Source organism: Talpa europaea, assembly GCF_964194135.1.
Source record: "Talpa europaea genome assembly, chromosome: 8".
In the NCBI taxonomy this organism is placed as follows: Eukaryota; Metazoa; Chordata; class Mammalia; order Eulipotyphla; family Talpidae; genus Talpa; species Talpa europaea.
This window is the reverse complement of record NC_140075.1, coordinates 81,643,639-81,668,114: the sequence shown is the minus strand read 5'-3', so window position 1 is coordinate 81,668,114 and position 24,476 is coordinate 81,643,639. Positions and strand designations below refer to the sequence as shown.

Below are 24,476 nucleotides of genomic sequence, written 5' to 3'. Positions count from 1 at the left end.
AAAACAGGATATATACAGTGTTTCAGAGTAGGGTTGACTGAAAGTTCTTGTTTGCATAAAAACAAGTTTTTTCTAAGGCTGTTCTATTTTTAACCTAGTAAACGTGATTATTTTAGTGGGCTGCCCACAGCAATAGCTAAAAGATTAAACCTCAAACTTTTTTTTTTTTTTTAGATTTATTTATTTATTTATACAAGCACTGGGTACAGTCAGAAGCGCGGGAGGGTGAGAGAATTCACCAGAGCCAGAGCGGGGAGCAGAGCAGGCAGAAGGACCGAGGTACACTGCTAAGGGGAGCAGCGGGCGGCAGGAGAGGTCTGCGCGCCATGTGGGACCCTCCTCCAGTGGCCGGGGAGCAGCCGGGAATCGAACCGGAGCTGCGGAGGCTGCGGGCAGCTTCACAACCCAGCGCTCAACCGCTGCGCCACCAGGGAGGCCCTAAACCTCAAACTTTTGAGGGTGGTAAAATTATGGAGAGAGAGGTTGGGTGGCATCAGAATTGGAGTTTTTCCCAAATTACAATCTCACTTCACTGCAAATCATCCCCAATAGATGCCTACTGTTATTCCTGAGGTGAAACAGAACAACAGAGCAATTAGGAATTGGAAGCAAAGGTCCCAAAAGTCATTTCTAGGCCAACATCATATATGGCACTCATTGAACTAACTTGTTATATAGGTTCTGACCTAGATGGAAGAAGGTGAACGAATGCTCAGCTGAGGAGGGCAGTGTCCGGAATACAAGTATCTGGAGCCAGATACATATAAAGTGAGCTCTTAATTTGAAATTACCTGATTGAAATAAATTAATGTATGGTTAATTCCAGGGGAGAGGGTAAGGAGAAAAAATTTTACTTAAAAAAAGTATAAATAATTCTTTTACCTTACTAAATTGAGATCATAATCAAAACTATTACAGGCCACCATAAAGACTTTAGAATTGTGTTAACTAATATTCAATCTAGTAACTAGTCAACTCTGTCCTGTGAAAGCTAAAAATAATCATCTCCACTATAAACCTATCATACTGGTTAAAATTTTAAAAAATACTGTTAACACCAAATACTGATGACAATAAATAAATTGTTCAAACTTTGCTGGTGGGAATGTAAAGTGGTTCAGCCACTTTGGAAAGCAGTTTGGCCGTTTCTTACAAAATTAAACATGTGTTTATCATATAATCAAGCAATTGGACTCTTGACCATTTATCCCAGATAATAAACACAGGTTCACACACAAAAGTGTACACTAGTTCAAATCAGCTTTATTCAAAATCGCTAAAAACTGGAAACTCGGAAGCTCTTCAATGGATGGTTAAACATGCAATGGTACATCCAAACCATGGAACACTACTCAGCAATAAGAAAAAATGAACTTTGGATACGTGCTACAATTTGGATTGCTCTCAAGGATTATGGTGAGTGGAAAAAAGTCAATTCCCACAAGTCACATACTGTGTAACTGTTTGTATCACATTCTTGAAACGATGAAATTTTAGAAAGTAAAAATAGATTTGGGAACTGGGGTGCCCTGTAGGAAAGAGGTGTAGTTATAAAAGGGCAACCAGAGTGACCCACGCGATGATGGACCTGTGCTGCAGTTCGACTGGTGGTGAATATAAGATCTACACCATGATTAAAAACTATATAGCGCTAATCACACACACGTAGAACTAAGGAAATCTAAATAATATCAGTGGGTTGTGCCAATATCAATTTCCTGGTTGTGATAGTGTAGTGTTGTGATACTGTTGTGATAGTTTTACAAGATCTTATAATTGGAGGAGGTTGGGTACAGGGTACACAGGATCTCTTTGTTTCTTACAACTACGTGGGACTCTTCAATATTAAAAAAAAAATTATTTTTTCAATTGTGATAAAACAAGCAGATAACATCCTAAATTGTTCACCCATTAAGCAAAATATCTGCAACTTTAGAGGCGGTAAGACCACTTGAACATAAAAGCCGTCACGGTGTTCTTCACTCAATGAGCCTTCGCTCACGTCAAAGCATAAAAGAAAGCCCTATGAGGCGGCCACGATAATACTTCCAAATTTATACAGGATCTGAGGCAAGCCCCTTACCAATAACTAGAACATAAGTCAAACAGCCAAGACCTTCCAGCTATAGAGTTTTACCATTCTATTCTTTTCCTGATCTTAGCCATTAAAAACCACGGTCAAACGCAAAGAACAGTGGTTAGTGAACTGGCACGGAGATAAACACATGCTTTTACAAGATTAGATCTTCTAGAGACCACGGATCAGGACACAGGGGTGAAGCGATATGCACCGACATCTCGCCGTCCCCAGGCCTGCTCAGCCTATTTAAAAGCGTGTCTCGGACCAGAATTTTTAAAAAATAAACAGATTCCTAAATGATGGTTCATCTCAGCGCCAGACGACTCCATGAGCCAGGAGCCCTCTAAGAAGTCCACAAGACGGCAGGCTCTCGGGCGTGGTCGCCTTGACGGAGCCTGAGTCGAAAGCGAGCGAAGGGCAGGATGTGGGGGACCCTGCTGGGGGCCCCGCGCTCGGCGGGGGCCGGGCTGGAGTCCGCAGGTGCCAGCCCCGGGCCCGAGCAGATGAGGGTGGAGCCGGGCAGGGAAACAGGCTGACAGGGGCGGGCCCGCCCGGGAGGATGGGCAGCCATTGGGCCCAACCGAACTACAGTTCCCCGTGATCACGCCCAGACTTTCTCCCGCCGCCCCACGCCGGCGTGAAGGTCGGAGACCAGCCACTCGGTGGGCCGGGATTTCAGTCGGGCCAGCTTGGGAGAAGGCAAAGGGGCAGAGCAAAACCGCCCAAGAGTCCCGCCCGCTCGGGGCCTGGCGCCTCTACTTACGGCGTCGGAGGCCCGGACCCAGCGCGTGTCTTTCGCGTCACAGCGGCGCCCGCAGGCCCTGAGCCTCCGCCGCGAGCGTCCATTGGCCACAGGCATTCCCACGTGGGGCGGCGGCGCGCGCCCTATTGGTCGCTGCGTGGGAGGCGGGGCTAGAGCGCACTGGACCGGTACTCCAGAGGCTACCTCTGGGGTTGCAGAAGGGGAGGGGGCGCAGGAGATGCTGTCGGTGCTGCGTTACCTGGGCGGTGCCTGCGGACGGGCCCACGGGGGCTTCCCCGGGGGCTTTGCCGCGAATAGGCCCGCGCCGGGGAGGCCCAGGCGTCTGTGCCAGGGTGGCCGCAGAGCCAGCACCAGGTGAGTAGCCGCTGGCCCGCCTCCGCTGCCTGCGCTGCTGCTTTTCTTAGAGGTTCCTGGTGCTGAACCTATGTCCTTGCTCGGCTCCCCTGTCCTGGGCACGAGAGAAGGTTGGCGTCCTCTGAAGTCCAAACTCCAACATCCGGTGCTTGAGGCTACCCGCAGAAGGCTGCATTTGTGGGCAGGAGTTCATAAGATAGGCTATGTTGAGTGGAGGTCAAGAGCACTTCTAGTTTTGATTCAACCCCTGGACCGAGGACCAGTGCTCCTTAAAGGCTCATTTTGTGCATAGGATCCTAGTCTGTCCCATAGGTGGTCGTTTTGAGGATTAAAGGACCTAGCACATAGTAAGCAATCAAATATGCTGTTTATTGGCTGGCAATCCTGGTGTAACGCTGAAGATTTGAAACCGATCTTAAATCAACCAGTTCCTGGCTCAGGCAGCATGAAGTTGCCCCTGTGAGAAGCGGTTCAGTGGCTAATCAAATCCTGCCGAATTCAGGGGGCTGGAATTTAAAGTTGGAGGTCATATTCGAAAACCCTCTCTGTTTTCTGTAGAGGGAATGGTTTGTGCAAAAACTTCAAAACTGGAAAGTTTTTAGCTATTTCGAGGACTGGAAGGTGGGCAATGAGTGTGGCTCAACCGAGATGGTGGGATGACATCTGACAGACATCACGGGGTTTTTATTTTAGCTACACATTTTATTTATTCTCAGAGTCTTGGCAGGTGTTTAAAGGTTTTTTAGGAAGAGGGAGTGATTAAACTTTGATGTTCCAAAAGCTGACACTGCTGTGTATCAGTGGACAGAGGGGAATTAGAATTGCAATAGGTTTGTGATTCATTGTGCGATATATGGTTGGTTAATTCTTTGGGGGAAGCTTTTCTTAAGGAAAGAAAAGTAGGGTTAGTTAAGGTTTTGTTTGTACTTTTCATTTTCAAATAATTATAGGTCTATAATAAGTTGCAAAAATAGTATAGAGAGATTTCCTGTGCTCTTATTTACCCAATGATACATCTTTCATAAGTATAGAACAATATCAAAACCAGGAAATTGACATTGGTACGATCTACAGACCTTGTTCAGATTTCATCAGTTTTTGCGCGTCTATGTCGTCTAATCATATGGTTTAATTTGTGTAACCACTTCCACAATTAAGGTAAAGAAATGATCCATCACTGCAAAGATATCCCATGTGTTTTCTACCCTTTTATAGTTATATACTATCCACCCTAACCTTTGGAAACCATTAATCTGTTTTCATGCTCTATAATTCTGTCATTTAAAGAAGTGAGGGCCTCCCCGGTGGCGCAGCGGTTGAGCGCTGGGTTGCGAAGCTGCCCGCGGCCTCTGCGGCGCTGGTTCTATCCCTGGCTGCTCCCCGGCCACCTGAGGAGGGTCCCACATGGCGCGCAGACCTCTCCTGCCGCCCGCTGCTCCCCTCAGCAGTGTACTTCGGTCCTTCTGCCTGCTCTGCTCCCTGCTCTGGCGCTGGTGAATTCCCTCACCCTCCCGTGCTTCTGACTGTACCCAGTGCATGTATAAACAAAACAAACAAACAAATAAATAAATAAAACATGCCTCTATTAAAAAAAATAATAATAAATAAAGAAGTGAGATTGTTATATAAGTGGAGTCACATAGTATGTAACCTTTTGGGATTAGCTTTTTTTTAATGCAGTGTAATGTCCTTGAGATCCATCCAAGATGTTGGCTATATTAATTGGGGGTTCCTTTCAGCTGTTGAGTAGCATCCATGGTATGCATTTTTTTGTTTTTCTTTTTTTAAACATCTCACCAGTTGAAGGATATCTAAACTGTTTCCAGATTAGGGCTGGAATAAAGCTGCTATGAGCATATGTACAGGTTTTCGTATGAACATTCAATTCTCTGAAATAAATGCCCAAGAGTGCTGTTGCTAAAACATGTAGTAAGGGTATGCTTAGTGTTTTTAAAAACTGCCATGCTTTTCCAAGACATAACATTTCCAACACCAATATATGTGATCCACTTTTTCCTCATCCTCGCCAGCATTTCATGTTATCACTGTTTAAATTTTAGTCATTCTTAAAGGGGTGTAGTGATCTATGTGTAGTTTTATTTTATTTTTTTTTAAGATGATTTTTTTTTTATAGAGGCATGTTTTATTTATTTATTTGTTTGTTTGTTTGTTTGTTTTGTTTATACATGCACTGGGTACAGTCAGAAGCGTGGGAGGGTGAGAGAATTCACCAGAGCCAGAGCGGGGAGCAGAGCAGGCAGAAGGACCGAAGTACACTGCTGAGGGGAGCAGTGGGTGGCAGGAGAGGTCTGCACGCCATGTGGGACCCTCCTCCAGTGGCCGGGGAGCAACCGGGGATCGAACCCGCGCTGCAGAGGCCGCGGGCAGCTTCTCAACCCAGCGCTCAACCGCTGCGCCACCGGGGAGGCCCATATGTGTAGTTTTAATTTGCATCTCTCTGATGACAAATGGTGATGAACATTTTTTCATGTACTTATTTGCTAACTATATATCTGTTTTCTTTGATGAAGTGATTGTTCATATTTTTTGCCCATTTTCTAAATGGCTTATTTGTTTTGAAATTCCTTATGTAGTATAGATAAGAGCTTTTTTGTCAGATACGTGGTTTGTGAGTGTTTCCTCTCAATTTGTTGGTTGTCTTCTTATCCTTTATCGGGGTCTTTAGCAGAGCAAAAGTTTTAAATTTTGAAGTCCAGTTTATCAATTTTTTTCTTTTATGGGTTATGCCTTTGGTATTAACTCTTGACCTAGTCCTAGATTCTGAAGATTTTCTCCTGTTTTCTTCTCAAAAGTTTATGCTAAATTTACAGAAATAGTCATGGATGTGACCTGCTTCACAAATTACATTTTGGGCATTTCCCAGCTTTCTCATGCTTTAACATATGTTCATGCCTTATCTATGTATGAGATAATATTCCTTGAAGGAACCAATTTTGAAAACTTTCCCATATCTTCACATTTGGTTAGGATTACTCTTTTCTTTTTCACACAATTTTTTGTACAGAGGATCTCTGATTATGTTAATCCTTCTCACAAATGTTTAATGATTTTTTTTCTAGCAATCACTTATGTATGGTATTATGGAGAAAAACGTACACATCTTCTCTACTGCAAATGGCAGCTAATACATAAACATGAGAAAACATAATGAGAAGTGATACTAAGAGATGAGGATGATGTGATACAGCGATTAGAAGGCATCATTACTTTGGTTTTTCTCATTTTGGAGGTCTTACTTGGTGATAGGTCTGAAAGAGACATACTAACATTGACAATGTCAGTGTGAGTATACTTTCTAGGAATGACCCCAAACATATTCTTTTGCTGAAACACAAGTGAAATTAGGAATAGCACTCTCAGCTGTGGCATCCCTAAAAGGTCCTCCAAATTCAAACTGTACCTATTTATTCAATGATTATCTAACTATCTGTATTTTGTTTGTATATCTATGTTTGTAGATGTGCATGTATGTATGTCAAAAGCTTTTGCATTAGCATTTTTATACAGAAGTTTTAAAAAATAAATACTTTTGTGGCAAAAAAAGAAGTTTGTACTAAATATTTGGTGATATAAAAATGTATTGTTAATATTTTTAGTTTAAGTAATGGTATTGTATATAAACTTTAAGCAATACCATTGAAATATTTACAGATAACATTTAAGATTTGCATCAAAATATTATTATAGAGGAGGGGGTAAAATAGGTGGGGTATAGAAACAGCAAGATTTGTCATGTTCCTATAAAATATAAATTTGTTGACTATGAAGTCAGTGCTAGAGGTAATCTTTTAAGCATCCCATTGTAGAATTACACTGTACATACCTAATTTCTAATTTTTGAAATAAATGTATATCAGAATTTATTTTGTCTACAGGGTTTAATGTTCTCACTAGCTGTTTTCTTCTCAACAACAACAAAAAATTATGAATTATTGCTAAGGCATTCAAGACTTAATATGTTAGGTTATCCTCAGGAATATTGTACTGGAATTTTAAAAGTATAAGTGTTAGTGGTGAGTGTGATTCTTAACACAGTAATCACTGATTTAGCCAGCTTGGACTACTAACCACCCTGGTGCTGGGGGTAGCTTGTTATACTACTGACCAGCCATGCATGTTACTTTTAAAGGTTTCTTCATGAATATGAAACAACTAGTGTAATTACAAGAAATAGTTGATTGTATTGATTGCAAACTAATAATTTAATTGTCTTTTGATGATGTACATTATGCATTTGACTTTGATCAGGTCTATTGTAAATATACGTTATTTTAAAGGTGATTTTCTCTTCAAGCTCATTTGATGTAGTCATTATTGGTGGCGGAATTGTGGGTCTTGCCTCTGCCAGAGCACTCATTCTGCGACATCCATCACTTTCCATTGGTGTTCTGGAAAAGGAGAAAGACTTAGGTATGTATGTTACCAGTGTTTTCCTTCGGACTTAGCCTGAGCACCTGCTCATTTAGTCAGTTCTACATCTTTCATGCTGAATATCAATGTTAGTATCCTATGTTGTGTTTTCCAGAAAGCAGAACCTAGGTTTGGACTTGGGTCCAACTGATTTACTGATAGGTTATTTGAGGCAGGAATGAGGTGGTGGGGAGAATAAACATGGAAGGAATGAAGTGATTTGCTGGTAGTGAGGGGTGAGCTTGGACACCAGAGTTGTAACTAAAATTAGAGGTAGGCTGGAGAGATGTGATATATACACCAGGGGAGGCAGCTATATTTGTTCCTTTTCTTCTTCGGTTTTAGATGGATCAAGTACTTTTTAAAATCTTTGTTGTCTTTTTCTGTAGCTGTTCACCAGACTGGGCATAACAGTGGTGTCATACATAGCGGGATTTATTATAAACCCGAATCTCTGAAAGCTAAATTGTGTGTACAAGGCGCAGCCCTCATCTATGAGTATTGTAACCAAAAGGGAATTTCCTACAAGCAATGTGGCAAGGTATGATATTTTATTAGGTCCTTGACATATTTTGTAACTAGCATTTTTTTGATGATGTTTAACGTTGAATTAAAAAAATGCTTGACAGAGTGGAGAGCAGAACAGGCAGATCCACCAAAATACATTGCTGAGGGGAGCAGTGGGTGAGACAGGAAAGGACTGTTGCACCAGCAGGGTAGCTTGTTGGTCAGGGATCAAACCCGCCCTGCAGTGGCTGCAGATAGCTTCATAGGCTGCGTCTTAACCCCTTGTGCAACCAGGGAGGCCCCTTCTCTATGTAATTTTTTTTTTTTTTTTATAGAGGCATGCTTTATTTGTTTGCTGGTTTGTTTGTTTGTTTTGTTTATACATGCACTGGGTACAGTCAGAAGCGCGGGAGGGTGAGAGAATTCACCAGAGCCAGAGCGGGGAGCAGAGCAGGCAGAAGGATGGAAGTACACTGCTGAGGGGAGCAGCGGTCGGCAGGAGAGGTCTGCGCGCCATGTGGGACCCTCCTCCGGTGGCCGGGGAGCAGCCGGGGATCAAACCGGCGCCACAGAGGCCGCGGGCAGCTTCGCAACCCAGCACTCAACCGCTGCGCCACCGGGGAGGCCCTTCTCTATGTAATTTTAAAGAATAAAGTTCATGTTACTATTAAAGAGGCTGTGAAGATTTTTTAAAATGAAGTGAGAAAATGGCCCTGACATAGCGTTAAGTGAAAAAAACCAAGATACAAAACTATATTCTTAGTTTTTGGTATTGAATTATAAGAATTCTTAATATATTCTACATAACAGATCATTATTAGGTATGTAATTTATAAATATTTCTTCCTTTATGTAAATTGTTTTACTTTCCTGATCATGTCTTTTGAGTCCACTTTTGTCCTTAAGGTTATTTGTTAATTTAAATAACCTTATCATTAAAAAGTATTACCTCATTAAATTCTGTTAGCTCTTGCTATGAAGTAGTTATCTGTGAATTCTGATCTACCTGTGACTGCTTCTGTGCTTTCCTTTGCTGGTAACTGTGAAGTACTAAGGAAGAAACTGCTTCAAACAGACATTTTGCCCAGAATATTTTGCCTGGAAAATAGAAAAAACAGACTGCAGTAAAAAAATTTTTTTTACTATTTTTTTTTTCTCTGCAAAAGAACACACTAAATACTTTGTAATATGTTTTATTCTGCAAAATAAAATGGGTATTTTTTTTCTCTTAATGATGTCTCTTTATACTAAATACTGGTTTTCTAATGTACTTTCACATATTCTTAGAGACATAAGTAGGTATTTCTGTTTGGGATTTTTTGTTCTTTTTCACATGTGAAGACTAAGCAACTTGTGCTTCTCTCCTTACTAGGATTGAGGGGGTGATAATGATGAGGGTTGTTTCTGGCCAAGGTACATATAGAGACTATGATAGCAGAAATGGAAACTGAGACTATAGCTCACCTTTGGGAAAAAATAATCTTAATGCAGTTTTCTTAAGATAACTTTTTTTTTGGTAGGAAAAGAAAATTAGGTCATGAAGAAAGGGAGAGCACATTTTTAAATCAATCCAATTTGAGTTGTACAATAATTTATGATTTCATGTTGATAATCTTTTGTAGCTTTTTAATCTTTCATAGCTGATGATAGGTTTAACTCTATCCATATTCTTTTTTTTTTTTTTTAGCTTATAGTAGCTACTGAACAAGAAGAAATTCCTAGGCTTCAGGCTCTATATGAGAGAGGCCTACGGAATGGTGTCCAAGGCCTGAGGCTGATCCAGTCAGACAATATAAAAAAGAAGGAGCCGTATTGTAGGGTAAGTGATTTACTAACCCCATACGTATGTTCACAGGGGTATTTTTATTCAGGGCTCAGGCCTGTGACATGGAGGCTGGGGGTGAGTTTATAGGAAATAAGCATCACATAGACTCAGATAATCCTGTCACAGAGACAGTGAGGTGTAAAGTATAAGGGTGTATTGCCAAACACTATGAATACTTGGTTTCCTCTTTCCCTGTATGAACATACCAGGTCCAAGCAGCATAAGCAAAGGCAAGAGAAAATCTGAGTTCATATTGCTTGTTTGGTAAAGCACTGAGTGGTGAGTGGTGAGGTATGTAGGGCATGTTGGGAAAAATAATAGGTAAGACTAGAAAGGAAGGATTAGGCATGCAGAGAGGGTCTAATTTTGATGTTTATCCACTGAAAATTATTTGGGAAAGCAGCTACAATGTCTAGTCTGTATTTCAAATGTGCCAGATAAAAGTAGTCTGAGTGTGAAGGGTAGGTTGTAGATTATGTTGCCTAAAACATGCTTTTTCTTCATGAAAGTGATGTGAATGATCATATAATAGTTAACTCAGCATTTTGACTTTCTTTGATAGCCTTTCAGAGGCAATCAGTCAACCCCAGTTCCAGTGGCTGTTCTAATGAATGACTGTATCTCCCACTCCCACTCCTTCACTGTTTTTTTTTTTTTTAAGATTTATTTATTTTTGTATACAAAAACTGGGGTATAGGTCAGAGGTGCAGGAGGTGAGAGGATTCACCAGAGAGAGTGTGGAGCAGAACAGGCAGGCAGACTGAAATACACTGCTGTGGGGAGCAGCGGGAGAGACAGGAGAGGTCTGCTGCACCATATGGGTAGCTCCCTGGCTGGCCAGGGATTGAACTCGTGCTGCAGAGGCTGGGGATAGCTTCACAGTGTTATGCTTAACCCCTTGCTCCACCAGGGAGGCCCTCCCTCACTGTTTTGTGGACGGTTTGCAGTAGCTGGATTCCGGGTACCTGTCTTAGAGCATGTGATCTTGAATTCACTACCAGGCTTTGCTTATCAGAAGTTTAGTTTAGAGAAGTCCTCTTTATGAGACATAGCCTGGAGGATATATAGACTGACAGTTCACCCCTTTGCATCTCTGCAGACCATCAGAGTGGCACACCTACACGTCATTGTTTTGTTCTCCCCATCTCACTCCTTGACCCCAAATTACTCTCTGAATTGTACTTTGGTTTTATCGCATCAGCCTGTGGAGAAGTTCACAGTGTCACTCACTGCAACCTCTGTTGTAAGGATGTGGTTGGGCCATAGGTTGCTCACTGTTACACAACATCTTGCTCTGAGAACCTGCAGAGAAATTTCAGAGACTCATTCTGTTCTGAGAATAAGAACAGAGTTCTGAAACTAATTTTGTTCTTCCTGAGAATGGTACTTATGGACACTGCAAATCATTTAACTGACCTTGTCCTGTTTACCTTGACACTTAAGGAAGTCTGGAGATACATCTGTGCCCCACTCCTATTGGGCATCCAAAGCCTTAAGTAAATTTTTTTTTAAATTTTTTTTTAAAGATTTATTTATTTATGCATATAAGAGCTGGGGTACAGACCAGAGGTGCGGGAGAGTGAGAGGATTCACCAGAGACAGAGCGGGGAGCAGAACAGGCAGACTGACCGAAAACACTGCTGAGGGGAGCGTCGGGCAAATCAGGAGAGTTCTCCTGCACCATGTGGGCATCTCCCTGGCTGGCCAGGACTGAACCTATACTGCAGAGGCTGCGGACAGCTTCACAGCGCTGCCTTCAACCGCCTGCGCCACCAGGGGGGCCCCCTTAAGTAACATTTTAATTTTTATGTACTAATTATCCTCTTCATTTCATCTTGTCTTTCTACTCTTATTTTCTATATGCTCCAATTAGGGAGAACTTTTTGTTGAATCATAACATACAACAGAAATCATAGATGTTTTGATATTTTCATGAAGTATGACCGATAGCCAGATCAACAAACAGAAGGTCACTAGCCTCTTGGCACTCTCCTCATGCTCCTAGTCACTACTTTTCCCTCTAAGAGTAACTGCTGTCCTGACTTACTACATCATAGGTTTTTGAATTTTATGTCAGTCAAACCATATTGTATGTGCTCATTTATGTCTGGCCTCTTTTATTCAGTATTGTTTAAGTATTGTTTATTAACTTCATCCATACGGTTGTATATAGTTGTAACTTATTGTCATTGATGTGTAATAGTTTATAGCATTGAATGTAGCATGATTCTTTCTACTATTGACGTACACTTGGGTAGTTTCCAACTTGGAGTCATCCCAAATAATATTGTTGTAAAGATTATAGCACATGTATTTTTGTGAAAACATGTGCACATTAATGTTAGACATATACCAAGGAGGGAAATTGCTAGGTCATAACTTGCACATATATTTAGCTTTGGCAGGTGCTACCCAAGAGTCATTTAGTGTTAGTCCCAAGTTATACTCTCCTCAGCAGTGTAGGAGCATTCTATTTGCTCCATACCCTCACCAACATTTGGTTTGCTTTGTTCTTTTCATTTTAGCTCGTGTTTTACCTTTCATGTTTAGATCTGCAATCCGTTTGTAATTTATTTATGTTTGTGTATGAGGTAGGGGTAAAGGTACATTTTCCCTTCTCCCATGTATGTAGATTTCCGGTTGACCCAACACTATATCAAAAAGATCATTATTTCCCCACTACCCTGCAGTGTTACCTTTGTGATCTCAGATGGCTGTATGTGGGTGGCCTCTATAAACTTTTCTTATACCGCTGTCATAATGTCTTAATTACTAAACCTTTTCATAGCTATAGATATCTGGTGGCAAAAGTTCTTCATTTTTGTTCTTCTTCATTTTCCTGGCTATTTTTGGATCTTCATATATACTTTAGAATTCATTTGCTAAACTCCACAAGATAACCTGTTGTGATTTTTGATTGTGTTTGCATGAAATCTGTAGGTCCATTCAGAGATAATTTTACATTTTTACAATTTTGAAAATTCGAATTCAGGAGCATCATGTATCTCTCCATTTATGTGGATCTTTAATTTTTTTGCAAAAATGTATTATATTTTTCACTGCTGAATGTCACTTAGGTTGGTTTCTAGGTATTTGATATGTTTTAATGCTCTTGTATATAGTTTTGTTTTACTAAGTTTATTTTCCTCATGTATACATGAAAATATGACTTTTTTTGACCTCATGTTCGTTTTTGCTGTTAAATTCACTTGATTCTAGAAGTTTGTCTATAAATTCTCTTGGATTTTCTGTGTATAGTCGTGTTGTCTTCAAATAATAGCTATTTTATTTCTTCATTTCCATTTTGTATGGTTGGCTGGCTCAATGTTTAATGCTAATATGTATTGTTATTTATGTGGGTTTTTTTTTTTTTTTAGTAAGTTACCTCAGATCCTTTTTGCAAGAAAAGAACCGAACAGAAATAGCTTTTTCATTCTTAAGTTATCTTTAGTTGTGTAGTTAAAGTTAGGTTAAAATAGAGCCTCCCTGGTGGTGCAAGGGGTTAAGCACCGCACTATGAAGAAAGCCACAGCTTCTGCAGCACGAGTTCGATCCCCGGCTGGCCAGGGAGCAACCCACATGGCGTGGCAGACCTCTCCTGTCTCACCTGCTGCTCCCCTCAGCCGTTTATTTCAGTCAGTCTGCCTGTTCTGTTCCCCACTCTATCTCAGGTGGATCCTCTCACCCCCTGCATCTCTGGCCTGTACCCCAGCTCTTGTATGCATAAATAAATAAATCATTAAAAAAAAAGAAAAAAATTCGGTTAAAATATATGATCTTACTTATGTAAAGTTCCTAACAAGTCAGTACTACATAGGAATCCAAATAGTGTTAAATTAGTTCTTCCTGTGGAGAAGGTTCTAACATCTTCAGCTCCAATAAATTTCACCTTTCTCTTCCCTGAGACTCAGAATAATAGGAATATTTTGCTTATAGGATCATTAAGTCTTTTCTACTCCTCTTTTTCTCCCTACATATTTCTTATCTCTCTGAGATGGTAAGTGAATGACTGATTTTTTGATAAGAAGATACATTTATTGAATACCTTATTTTGGCTGTCTATTTCTTACAAGCTGTGGGCAAATGCTACCTGGTTAAGCCAGGATAGACCAACTCCAGGCTTTGGGCTGAATTCACCCTGTCAACTGTTTTTTGTGGCTTATCAACTAGGAATAGGCTTTACATTTTTTAAATGGCTATGAAAAGTTAAAACAAAAATAATTTGTGACATATAAAAATTATGTGGAATTCAGATTTCAGTGTCCATAATACAGTTTTATTGGAATACAACCACGCTTATTCACTTATATGTTGTTTATGGCTGCTTTTATACCAAACAGCCAAAACAAGTAGTTGCAACAGAGATAATAATAGACAAAAATATTTACTATCTGACTTTTTACAGAACAGCTTTCCAACCCCTAATCTTTTTTTTTTTTTTTTATGGGCAAATTTTTTTTAATATTTTGTTTTATGTATTTTTACATCATTTTTCATTTTTGCACAAGGTATGCATTTTCATCTTGGTTATATTCCCCCTATAATTCCCACCCCCCTTATTTTGACCCTAATCCTTCTTCCCTCCCCTCTCCCCCGTAGTGTGTCTCTGGTTTATAGTTGCTTGTTGATTTTGATTTTTACTTTATTATAGTCTTTTTCCTGGTTCCTTATTTAGGTTTTCTAGATTCCTGCTATGAGTGAGACCATCCACTATTTTTCTTTTTCTTTCTGGCTTATTTCGCTGAGCATGATCCCTTCCAGCTCCATCCATGTTGCTACAAATTGCATGAGTTTATCTTTTTTGATGGCTGAGTAATATTCCACGATGTATATGTACCACATCTTCTTGATCCAGTCATCTATTTTGGGGCATTTGGCCAACCCCTAATCTTAACAGTAGGGAATCACTGAAGGATTTGAGAAGGATAATGACATGAAAAATGTACTAAATCAAGAAAGGTAATCAAATTCTGGTACATAGAGTACAATTGAGATGAGACATGGGGGAGCTTTGAGATGGAGACCATAACCATTTATATTTACTTTTGAAAGGCATCTATGCTCACTATTATACCATCAATGCCACTTATAGTTGCTTTAAGAATATCTGATAATTTTTATATTATAGATTAGTAATTTCCATGGAATTCAGGAAATTTTAATATATTGTCCTTTATTTTATTTTACTGACATAAGGTGAACTACATAACGTGACTATGAAGTCAGACAGACATAAGTTTGGTTCTCCAACCTGCCTCTTAAACAACTGTTGACCTTGAGTATGTTATAATTTTTCCAACTCTCAGAATCCTCTTCTGTAAAATTGAGGTTTTTCTGAGAATTAAGTGAAATAATATGTGTAAGATATCCATCCAACATATAGTAATCCTTAAGAGTGGTAGATGTTATTATGTACTTATTTCACTAATTTTTGTACATTCAAATTGGTTTTGTTTGAAAGATTTGTCAACTTTTCAGAATATCTATTTAGATAATTAGGGATACTTGATTATGTTTGTTCTTTTCCTCTTGGTTTATTTTTCCTCCTTTCATAAAGTTTTGCTTGTAATTCATTATTTTATTCTGTATATTCCCTATATCAATTCCTCTACAGAGTAAAATTGGCTGTTTAAAAATATGGTAGAGAAATCCTATGAGATCATAAAACCAGTGCTGTGAATAATCCATGCAGAGCCTGTCTTAGTTCAGACTGCTGTAACAAAGTACCTTAAACTAGGTAACTTATAAATGAAAAACATTTGCTACTCTCATTTCTGGAGGCTAGATGCCTGAGGTCAAGATCTGGCAGATTCGATATCTAGTGAAGGTCCATTTGTTTCTTCATAGACAACCACATGGCAGAAGGGATGAGGGAGCTCTTTGAAGTCTCCTTTTTAGGGGTGCTAATCTCATTCATGAAGACTATCCATATCATTTTTCAAAGGCCATTACAAATGCCATTACACTGGGGATTATCTTTCAACATATGAATTTTAGGGGCACACAGACAATTCAGTTTATAGCAGAACTGGTTGTTTAGACTAATGCCATACTTCAAGGGAAAAAATATTAGTATTAAAGTAAAGAAATTAGGAGGCTATAAATATGTGGGGGTGGAACATACATGGAAAATCCCTGTACCTTCTACTTAATTTTGCTGTGAAAGTTGCTCTAAAAAAAGTCCAGTCTGGGCCTCCCCGGTGGCGCAGCGGTTGAGCGCTGGGTTGTGAAGCTGCCCGCAGCCTCTGCAGCGCCAGTTCGATCCCCGGCTGCTCCCCGGCCACCGGAGGAGGGTACCACATGGCGCGCAGACCTCTCCTGCCGCCCGCTGCTCCCCTCAGCAGTGTGCTTTGGTCCTTCTGCCTGCTCTGCTCCCTGCTCTGGCTCTGGTGAATTCTCTCATCCTCCCTCGCTTCTGACTGTACCCAGTGCTTGTATCAATAATAAATAAATAAATCTTTAAAAAAATAAAAAAAATAAAAAAAGTCCAGTCCACTAAAAAACAATAATTCCATTTGCCATCGCTTCACATTGCTTTTCAAAAAATTGTTGAGTGCTGAAATGCACTGAAAATGCACTAAACCTGTGCTTGTTTTATAGTTTTAATGTAGTTTTATGGAATTTGGTGGTGAAACTAAGATTTCAAAGTCTCACTGATCTATTGAATGAAGTATTACCTTGACATTTGAAAACAAAACAAGTTATAATCTTTAAAAAGAGTGCTTACGGGCCTCCCGGGTGGCGCAGTGGTTGAGTGCTGGGTTGTGAAGCTGCCCGCAGCCTCTGCAGCGCCAGTTCGATCCCCGGCTGCTCCCCGGCCACCGGAAGAGGGTCCCACATGGCGCACAGACCTCTCCTGCCGCCCGCTGCTCCCCTCAGCAGTGTACTTCGGTCCTTCTGCCTGCTCTGCTCCCTGCTCTGGCTCTGGTGAATTCTCTCACCCTCCCGCGCTTCTGACTGTACCCAGTGCATGTATAAACAAAACAAACAAACAAATAATAAAATAAATAAAACATGCCTCTATAAAAAAAAAAAAGAGTGCTTACATTGGTATAATACACGTGTTTCAATTTTATTTACTAATGAAAACTTAGATTAGTTTTGAACTTTGATGCAAAAAAAAAAAGAAAAGATTATAGGTACTCCTGACCCCACTGTAGACTTGGTCTTGATGTGAAAAGAATATTAATTGTGAAGTTTGAAAAATGGGAGTACTCGTTTTGTGATGGCACTGAAATTTGGGGCATTTGAAAGATTCTGGCAAATCAACTAGAACAGTTGTAGTCTCTTGATTATCTTTTTCAGGGACTTCAAAAAGATATGAGGGCCTCCCTGGTGGCACAAGGGGTTAAGATGCATCCTATGAAGCTATCAGCAACCTTTGCAGCATGAGTTCGATCCCCAGCCAGCCAGGGAACAGCCCACATGGTGCAGCAGACCTCTCCTGACTCTCCCGCTGCTCCCCTCAGCAGGGTACTTCGCTCAATCTGCCTGTTCTTTTCCCCACTCTCTCTCTGGTGAATCCTCTCACTCCACCCCCCGCACCTCTGGCCTATACCCCAGCTCTTGTATGCATAAATAAATAAATCTTTATAAAAAAAGATATAAGAATAGGAACTCATGATTCTTTATATCATGCTTTAAAAACACAGACCAACTTTTTGTACCTTGGAAGTCTGCATGCTGTTCTCTACACGTAATCATGTGAGCCTCACAGATCTGAGAATGAGGTAGATAAGGACATAGATAGTCAAATTATGTATCTCCACATATTTGTGTGTCTTATAAATGAAGAAACTGGTTAAGTTACTTTCCCTGGATCACACAGCTTCTAAAGAGTCCCCCGCCCCCAGATCTGACTCAGAGCTGATATTTTTTCTGTTCACTTCCACCAACATTTTTCCTTTACTATGAACCAACCACTGTGTTAGGACTGCTCATCAACCCAAAGGAAGTTAGAGTGTAACCAAAGATATAATTTTAATACAGTGATGAGTATTTACATAGAATACTCTGTATTGTACCAATGTAATGGAACACTTTTAGCTTAGACTGAGAGTTTAGGAAAGACTTCTCAGAGAGAGCCACACTTGAAAGATGAGTAAGTAGTGTAATAAGAGGTGTATCCAGCATTTTTTGGAAGCCTCCCACAGAAATTATCTACTTTATGTGATGTCACCTTGTAATGATCAATGCCTAGATGTATTTAAGGGTTGCAATATATCGTGGAACATGTAGTCAGATTATTTCATAAAGGTGTCTTGATTAAATTTTCCCTTCTCCCCTGATCTCACCACCACTGCTAGGAATGATGGGCAAAATTTCCATGGTACAGAGTCACTTCTCTTTCTGCCAAGCCCTCTAGAAAGTAAAAAAGTTCTCAGGGCCACTTTAATGGACTTCTTGGACCAGGTCACTTTAAGAAGAGGATTAAGTACCCTCAGGGGGAGCATCTGGGAAATTTTAAACTGCCTCTAAACTTTGGCTTTGGAAGATAGCTGTGGACAACCCTCTTTCTGGGCAAATCCTGTTTCTTCTGTCCTTAGCTGGGCTGATCTATCTACCTTCTCTTCAACGATGGGTCAGCCAGATGTTCTTCTGTTCTTCTGTCTTCCTTTTCACCTATCCTCCTGAGTGATTTCCATTTCCCTTCTTACCCTTTCCTGCTTGCCTGGTCCTTTTCCAGCCACCTGAGCTGCCATGACCTCAAATCTCAAGCTCTGATCTGCTTAATCTGGACAGTGAATGCACAGCCTTCTAGGTAATAGACATGGACAGCCTGTCCAGTAACCCCAATTTGGGTTAGAGCATTGTAGTGCTTGACAGCAGTGACTCACCCCACCTTCCCTCCAACTTACATGTATATGTTGGGACATGCCAAGATATCATGGGAAAGGGCAAAGCTAAGACTACAAAGGGAAAAAAAAAGGAGGAAAGTCTAGAGGGGGAAAAAATGTCTAGAGGGGAGAGTAGACCTCAAAAGCTATTTCATTCAGTAAATAAATATTTGAGTGCCATCTGTGTGTCAGGCATTGTTCTGGTTAATGAGATGAATAATGAGAACATTTCGTATTTCAAATAACCATTGAAGATTTACTTATTTATGCATACAAGAGCTGGGGCACAGGCCAGAGATGCAGGGAGGTGTCTCTTACCAGAGACAGAGTGGGGAACAGAACAGGCAGACTGACTGAAATACACTGCTGAGGGGAGTAGTAGTCAAGTCAGGAGAGGTCAGTTTTGCCATGTGGGTTGCCCCCTGGCTGGCTGGGGATCCAACTCGAGTTGCAGAGGTTGCGGTTTGCTTCATAGTGCAGTGCTTAACCCCTTGCGCCACCAGGGAGGCCCCTGATATGAAACATTTTTATAACATGTTTTTATTCTTCTTTAATAACACATTTAATAACTATGTGATTTATCACATAGTTTTATGCTAGAAAAAGACTTTTTAAATATTTTATTTTTATATAATTCTTACATCATTTTTCATCTTTGTACAATGTATGCATTTTCATTTTGGTTATATTCCCCATACAATTGCACCACCCCCCTCCGTTATTTTGACTCTAGTCCTTCCTCTCCCTGCCCCTCCCTAATCCCCCCACTCCATAGTGTGTCTCTGGTTTATAGTTGCTTATTGATTTTGATTATTATTTTGCATTGATTAGTCTTTTTTCCTGGTCTCTTATTTAGGTTTTCTGAATTCCTGCTATGAGTGAGACCATCCGGTATTTTTCTTTTTCTTTCTGACTTATTTTGCTGAGCATGATCCCTTCTAGCTAGGAAAAGATGTTTTTGTGACTAAACTCTAAGTATTATCCTAAGTAGCTTGCGGGTTTATTGTACATAAGTTCTATTTATAGATTGAAGTTGAATTATAGCTATTGACACGTAAAATTAGGGATTTTCAGGCAATGTGAGGTCTAATATAGGATCTTACATGTATCTACTATATTAAAATAGAAGAAATAATTTCCTATGCTTCATAAATGCACTCATATTCTTTTTTTTTTTTTTTTTAGTAGAGGCATGTTTATTTATTTATTTGTTTGTTTGTTTTGCTTGTTTATACATGCACTGGGTACAGTCAGAAGCATGGGAGGGTGAGAGAATTCACCAGAGCCAGAGCGGGGAGCAGAGCAGGCAGAAGGACCGAAGTACACTGCTGAGGGGAGCAGCGGGCGGCAGGAGAGGTCTTGCACTCATATTCTTAAAGCAAGACTGTCAAGAAGATGGTGACATTTGGTAAATATTGCTTTCAGTTTGTGGAGAGATTATTGGGTATTTTCTGAGCCTTTACCCTTAATATGATCTGATCATTTGGAAGCACTGGTCAGGGATGGATGGCAAAGTAAAAAGCTCTTAAAGGCTAAGCAGGTAAATGTATTGAGGTAGAGGTAAGGCAGTGAACATAAGAAAGAAAGATTTAAAATAATATTATCAGATACTGTAATGACGAAATTATAATGACAACAATGTTGTGTTGGCCAAACAAGCATTTAGCTGTTGCTTTCTACTTCTGGGCATTAGTTATCTTGGGAATTACAATAGGTTACTCTCTAAGGGAAAATTGATTGAGAGAACTGATATCCTTGTATATACAATAAGGCAACAGAAAATGGTGCTATTTCCAGGGATTCATCGAACTGTAGTAAATACTAAGTGTATGAAAATATGATTTTATCCTTTTCTTCAGAATTAGGAAATGCCAATGTCACATTCAACATTTATTCCAAAAAATTAAAATAAATATGAATTTATATATGTTTTGAGTGGCAAAAATAAAACAATGTAGCAACATAACACAGAAAACTCAGTGTGTTAATTTCTCATATAATCTTAAGAGATTAATTTAATTTCTCATAAAATCTTCAATATCTGTAGTGTTAAAGATAGAATCTGCAGCAAATCAAATCAATGCTCTGCAAATTTTGTGAATAACTAGAACATCTGTGAGTTCTTGCTGATTGTAGATGACATAAGGTATACTACTGGGAAAATCTTATTGGAGTGTATTTGAAACATAATTGTTTGGTGATACAGAATTTGACTCAGAATTAGACATGAATCGGAGTCAGATATGGTGAGGGATGAAACTGAAAAGCTCACTGTGACAACTGAAAAAGACGGGCAGATTCACTCCTCTAAGGAAGAGAATTGTTTCCTGATTAGAGGGGTTTTCTTATTTAATTAGTATTTTTTCCTTTATCACTTATACATGTTATGTATGTACTCACAATCAACTTCAGGTACTTAATGGGCCAAACTATTTTTTATTTTTCTGCAAGACTATCAGACTTTTGCCAAGAGAGAAGAATGTGTGTTACCCCTCAAAATAATCAGTAAAAAAATATTGAACATATACTCAATCTTGAAATATGTACTCGATGTATGTAAGTACTAACAGTACTGAATTGAATTGTTTTGACTTTTTCATAATCCTATTCCAGGGTCTAATGGCTATTGACTGCCCATATACTGGCATTGTGGACTATCAGCAGGTGGCTTTGTCATTTGCCCAGGACTTCCAAGAAGCAGGTGGCTCTGTCTTGACCAATTTTGAAGTAAAAGGAATTGAAATGGCCAAAGAAAGTCCTTCAAGAAGTGAAGATGGTAAGCCATCCTAGTTTTTCTTTTGAATACTTGTATTGCTTTCTACGGAAACTTGGAACTGTTTTGTGTGGGATAGAGCTGGTAGATGCCACCAGGAGTGAGTTTAGAGTAGGGCATAGAAATGGAAGCAGGTGCAGAAGGAACAAGGAATTGATTGTACCTGGGAGAACTAAGACTTCTGGAGGGTTTTTAACAGATAGAACTGGTTCATGATGGGATACTTCTGGCTGGTCCTAAAAACCTGAACTGCCAAGACTGTTTATGGAAAAATTAACCCCCAAATACTTCCTTATCTTGCAGGTTAGAGTCAGAATCCCTTGGCAAGTCTTATTAAAAATGCAAGCACCGGGCCTCCCCTGATGGTGCAGCAGTTAAGCGCTGGGTTGCGAGGTTGCCCGCAGCCTCTGCAGTGCCAGTTCAATCCCTGGCCACCGGCGAGGGTCCCACAAAAAAACAAAACAAAACATAACAAAAAAATGCAAGCACCACTCAATTTTAGTGAATAGGGCATAACTTGACCATTCTGAGCATCAACCCCTCACTCCCCAACTCCCAACCCATTCCACACACACACACACACACACATTATAGATGACACTTAAAATTTGGTTTGTTTTGCTTTGGCATCTCTTTAAAAAACCAAATGAATGACTTGTAAGCTTTCTATTTGCTGTTGGAATATTTGAAGGAGAAAGAGTTGTGCTCAAGTTTTTAAGATCTGGGCCATCTGAGTCATTCTCCCAGTGCCCTTTAAATTCTAAAATAATGAGCAAAAATGCTAAGTAGTTAAGATAGTGATAGGTAGGTAGCATAATATAAATCAACTTTATGATATAGGTAGTTGTATTCTTTACTTGCTGTACATATAGTTGATAAGACTTTGAGATCCCATGTGTCTGCTTGGGAACTAATTTTATAAACTGCTGGTTTATTATTGGAAGTTTTTGTGTTGTGGTAACTTTTGCTTCCCACACACCTAAGATTTCACGTGGACTCAGGTAACCAACACTGGACAAGAAGGTTTCTCACATCATTACATTAGTCCTGTGGAAAGATAACATACTAATTTATGAGGATACATTTTGTATCATGGTTTTCAGGATTGTAGTTCAGAGAAAAATTGAGACTTCCTATGTAGGAGCTGAGGTGGAGAATGGTTTATAAGTATAGATTAAGTGAATTATGAGACAATCAGCTAAAAATAATTTTCAAGTATGAGCTAGTTTAATCTTGCTACATGGTAAAAAGTTTCAAATGAAAATTGGGGTGCAATTATGATTATGACCGAAGAAAATCTTTAATTTAATGAGTATAACATTTAAAATAATGTAGACCTTATTTTACTAAAAATATATCTTTAATTATTTTTTTTTCCAGGCATGAAATATCCAATTGTTATAAGGAATACAAAGGTAAAGATTCTTTTTTTTTTTTTTTTATAAATTTTATTGTTATATTCCCCATACAATTGCAGGCCCCCATTCTGACCCCAATCCCTCCCCTCCCGCCCCCGCCCCCCTAAAAGTGTCTCTGGTTCATAGTTTTTTGTTGATTTTGATTTTCACTTTCTTATAGTTATTCATTTTCCTGGTCCCTTATTTAAGTTTTCTAGATTCCTGCTATGAGTGAGACCATCCGGTATTTTTCTTTTTCTTTTTGGCTTATTTCGCTGAGCATGATCCCTTCCAGCGCCATCCATGTTGCAGCAAATTGCATGTGTTTATCTTTTTTGAATGCTGAGTAATATTCCATGGTATATATGTACCACATCTTCTTGATCCAGTCATCTATTTTTGGGCATTTGGGTTGTTTCCAAAGCTTAGCTATTGTAAACAGTGCTGCTATAAACATAGGGGTGCAGGTGTTCTTTGGAATTGATGTTTCTGTGTCCTTTGGGTAAATACCTAGGAGTGGAATTGCTGGATCATATGGAAGCTCTATGTTTAGTAGGTCCAGAAATCTCCACACAGCTTTCCACAGTGGTTGGACCAGTTTGCACTCCCACCAACAGTGCAGAAGAGTTCCTTTTTCTCCACACCCTCGCCAACATTTGTTGTTGCTAGTTTTTTTAATATGTGCCATTCTCACTGGTGTAAGATGGTATCTCATGGTAGTTTTGATTTGCATTTCCCTGATTACAAGTGATGTTGAACATTTTTTCATATGCCTGTTGGCCATTTGCATTTCCTCTTCAGAGAAGTTTCTTTTAAGCTCTTCTGCCCATTTTTTGACTGGATTATTTTCTTTGTTGTTGTTGAGTCTCATCAGCTACAAAGGTAAAGATTCTTAAGCAAAAATTGTCTAATTTCATCCCCTTTCCTTTCTTAAAAAGTTGAGTTAACCATACTGCTCTGTTTTATGTCATTGAATGAAATTTGGCTAACATAAAAGTTATTCTGAGAGAAATTCTTTGAGAGCATCACAATAGCTTTCATTCTAAGAAGGGTTTCAACTTGAAAGTGTCTTCATAAAGTGATTTGCCAGTGAAGGGTAGGATTATAACCACTTAGAGTGCTTAACTTTAAGGCAAAACTGATAGATATTTTATTGTTCTGCCTACTTATCTGCATAGACTGCTAACTTTCTACCAATTAGTAAAACTTAGGGAAAGGGCAGATTATGCAGAGGAAATGGAATGCCTTCCTTCAACTTCACGTAGTCTAAAATAAGAACTGTGAAATAACATAGAAGCATTGTATTCACTGTATGTTCACTGAATCAACTGAGTTCAATCATGGGAGCAGAGTATTAATGAGTGTTGTAGGATTTGTAATAGCAATTAGGTCTTACATAATTGGAGAAACAAAGGTTCAGAAGGGGAGTTGTTAACATCACCAAATAATCTGAGAAGCCACATGTGTCTAGCTGCTGAAGTGGGCTACAAACAAGAGGTTCATAAAGGG

At 39.6% G+C, this 24,476-nt stretch overlaps 1 protein-coding gene across 1 annotated transcript in view; it reads left to right on the top strand.

Moving 5' to 3' along the window:
* Window positions 1-2,913: 2,913 nt before the first annotated feature.
* Window positions 2,914-24,476, top strand: part of L2HGDH (L-2-hydroxyglutarate dehydrogenase) — a gene marked incomplete at its 3' end in the record, with an annotated part of 35,783 nt that continues 14,220 nt past the window's right edge. The window contains exons 1-6 of the mRNA XM_084241024.1: window positions 2,914-3,197; window positions 7,513-7,628; window positions 8,018-8,169; window positions 9,823-9,954; window positions 21,411-21,573; window positions 22,951-22,985. Coding sequence (XP_084097150.1) covers window positions 3,061-3,197; window positions 7,513-7,628; window positions 8,018-8,169; window positions 9,823-9,954; window positions 21,411-21,573; window positions 22,951-22,985 — 735 coding nt within the window. The 5' untranslated portion in view covers window positions 2,914-3,060. The remainder of the gene's footprint in view (window positions 3,198-7,512; window positions 7,629-8,017; window positions 8,170-9,822; window positions 9,955-21,410; window positions 21,574-22,950; window positions 22,986-24,476) is intronic.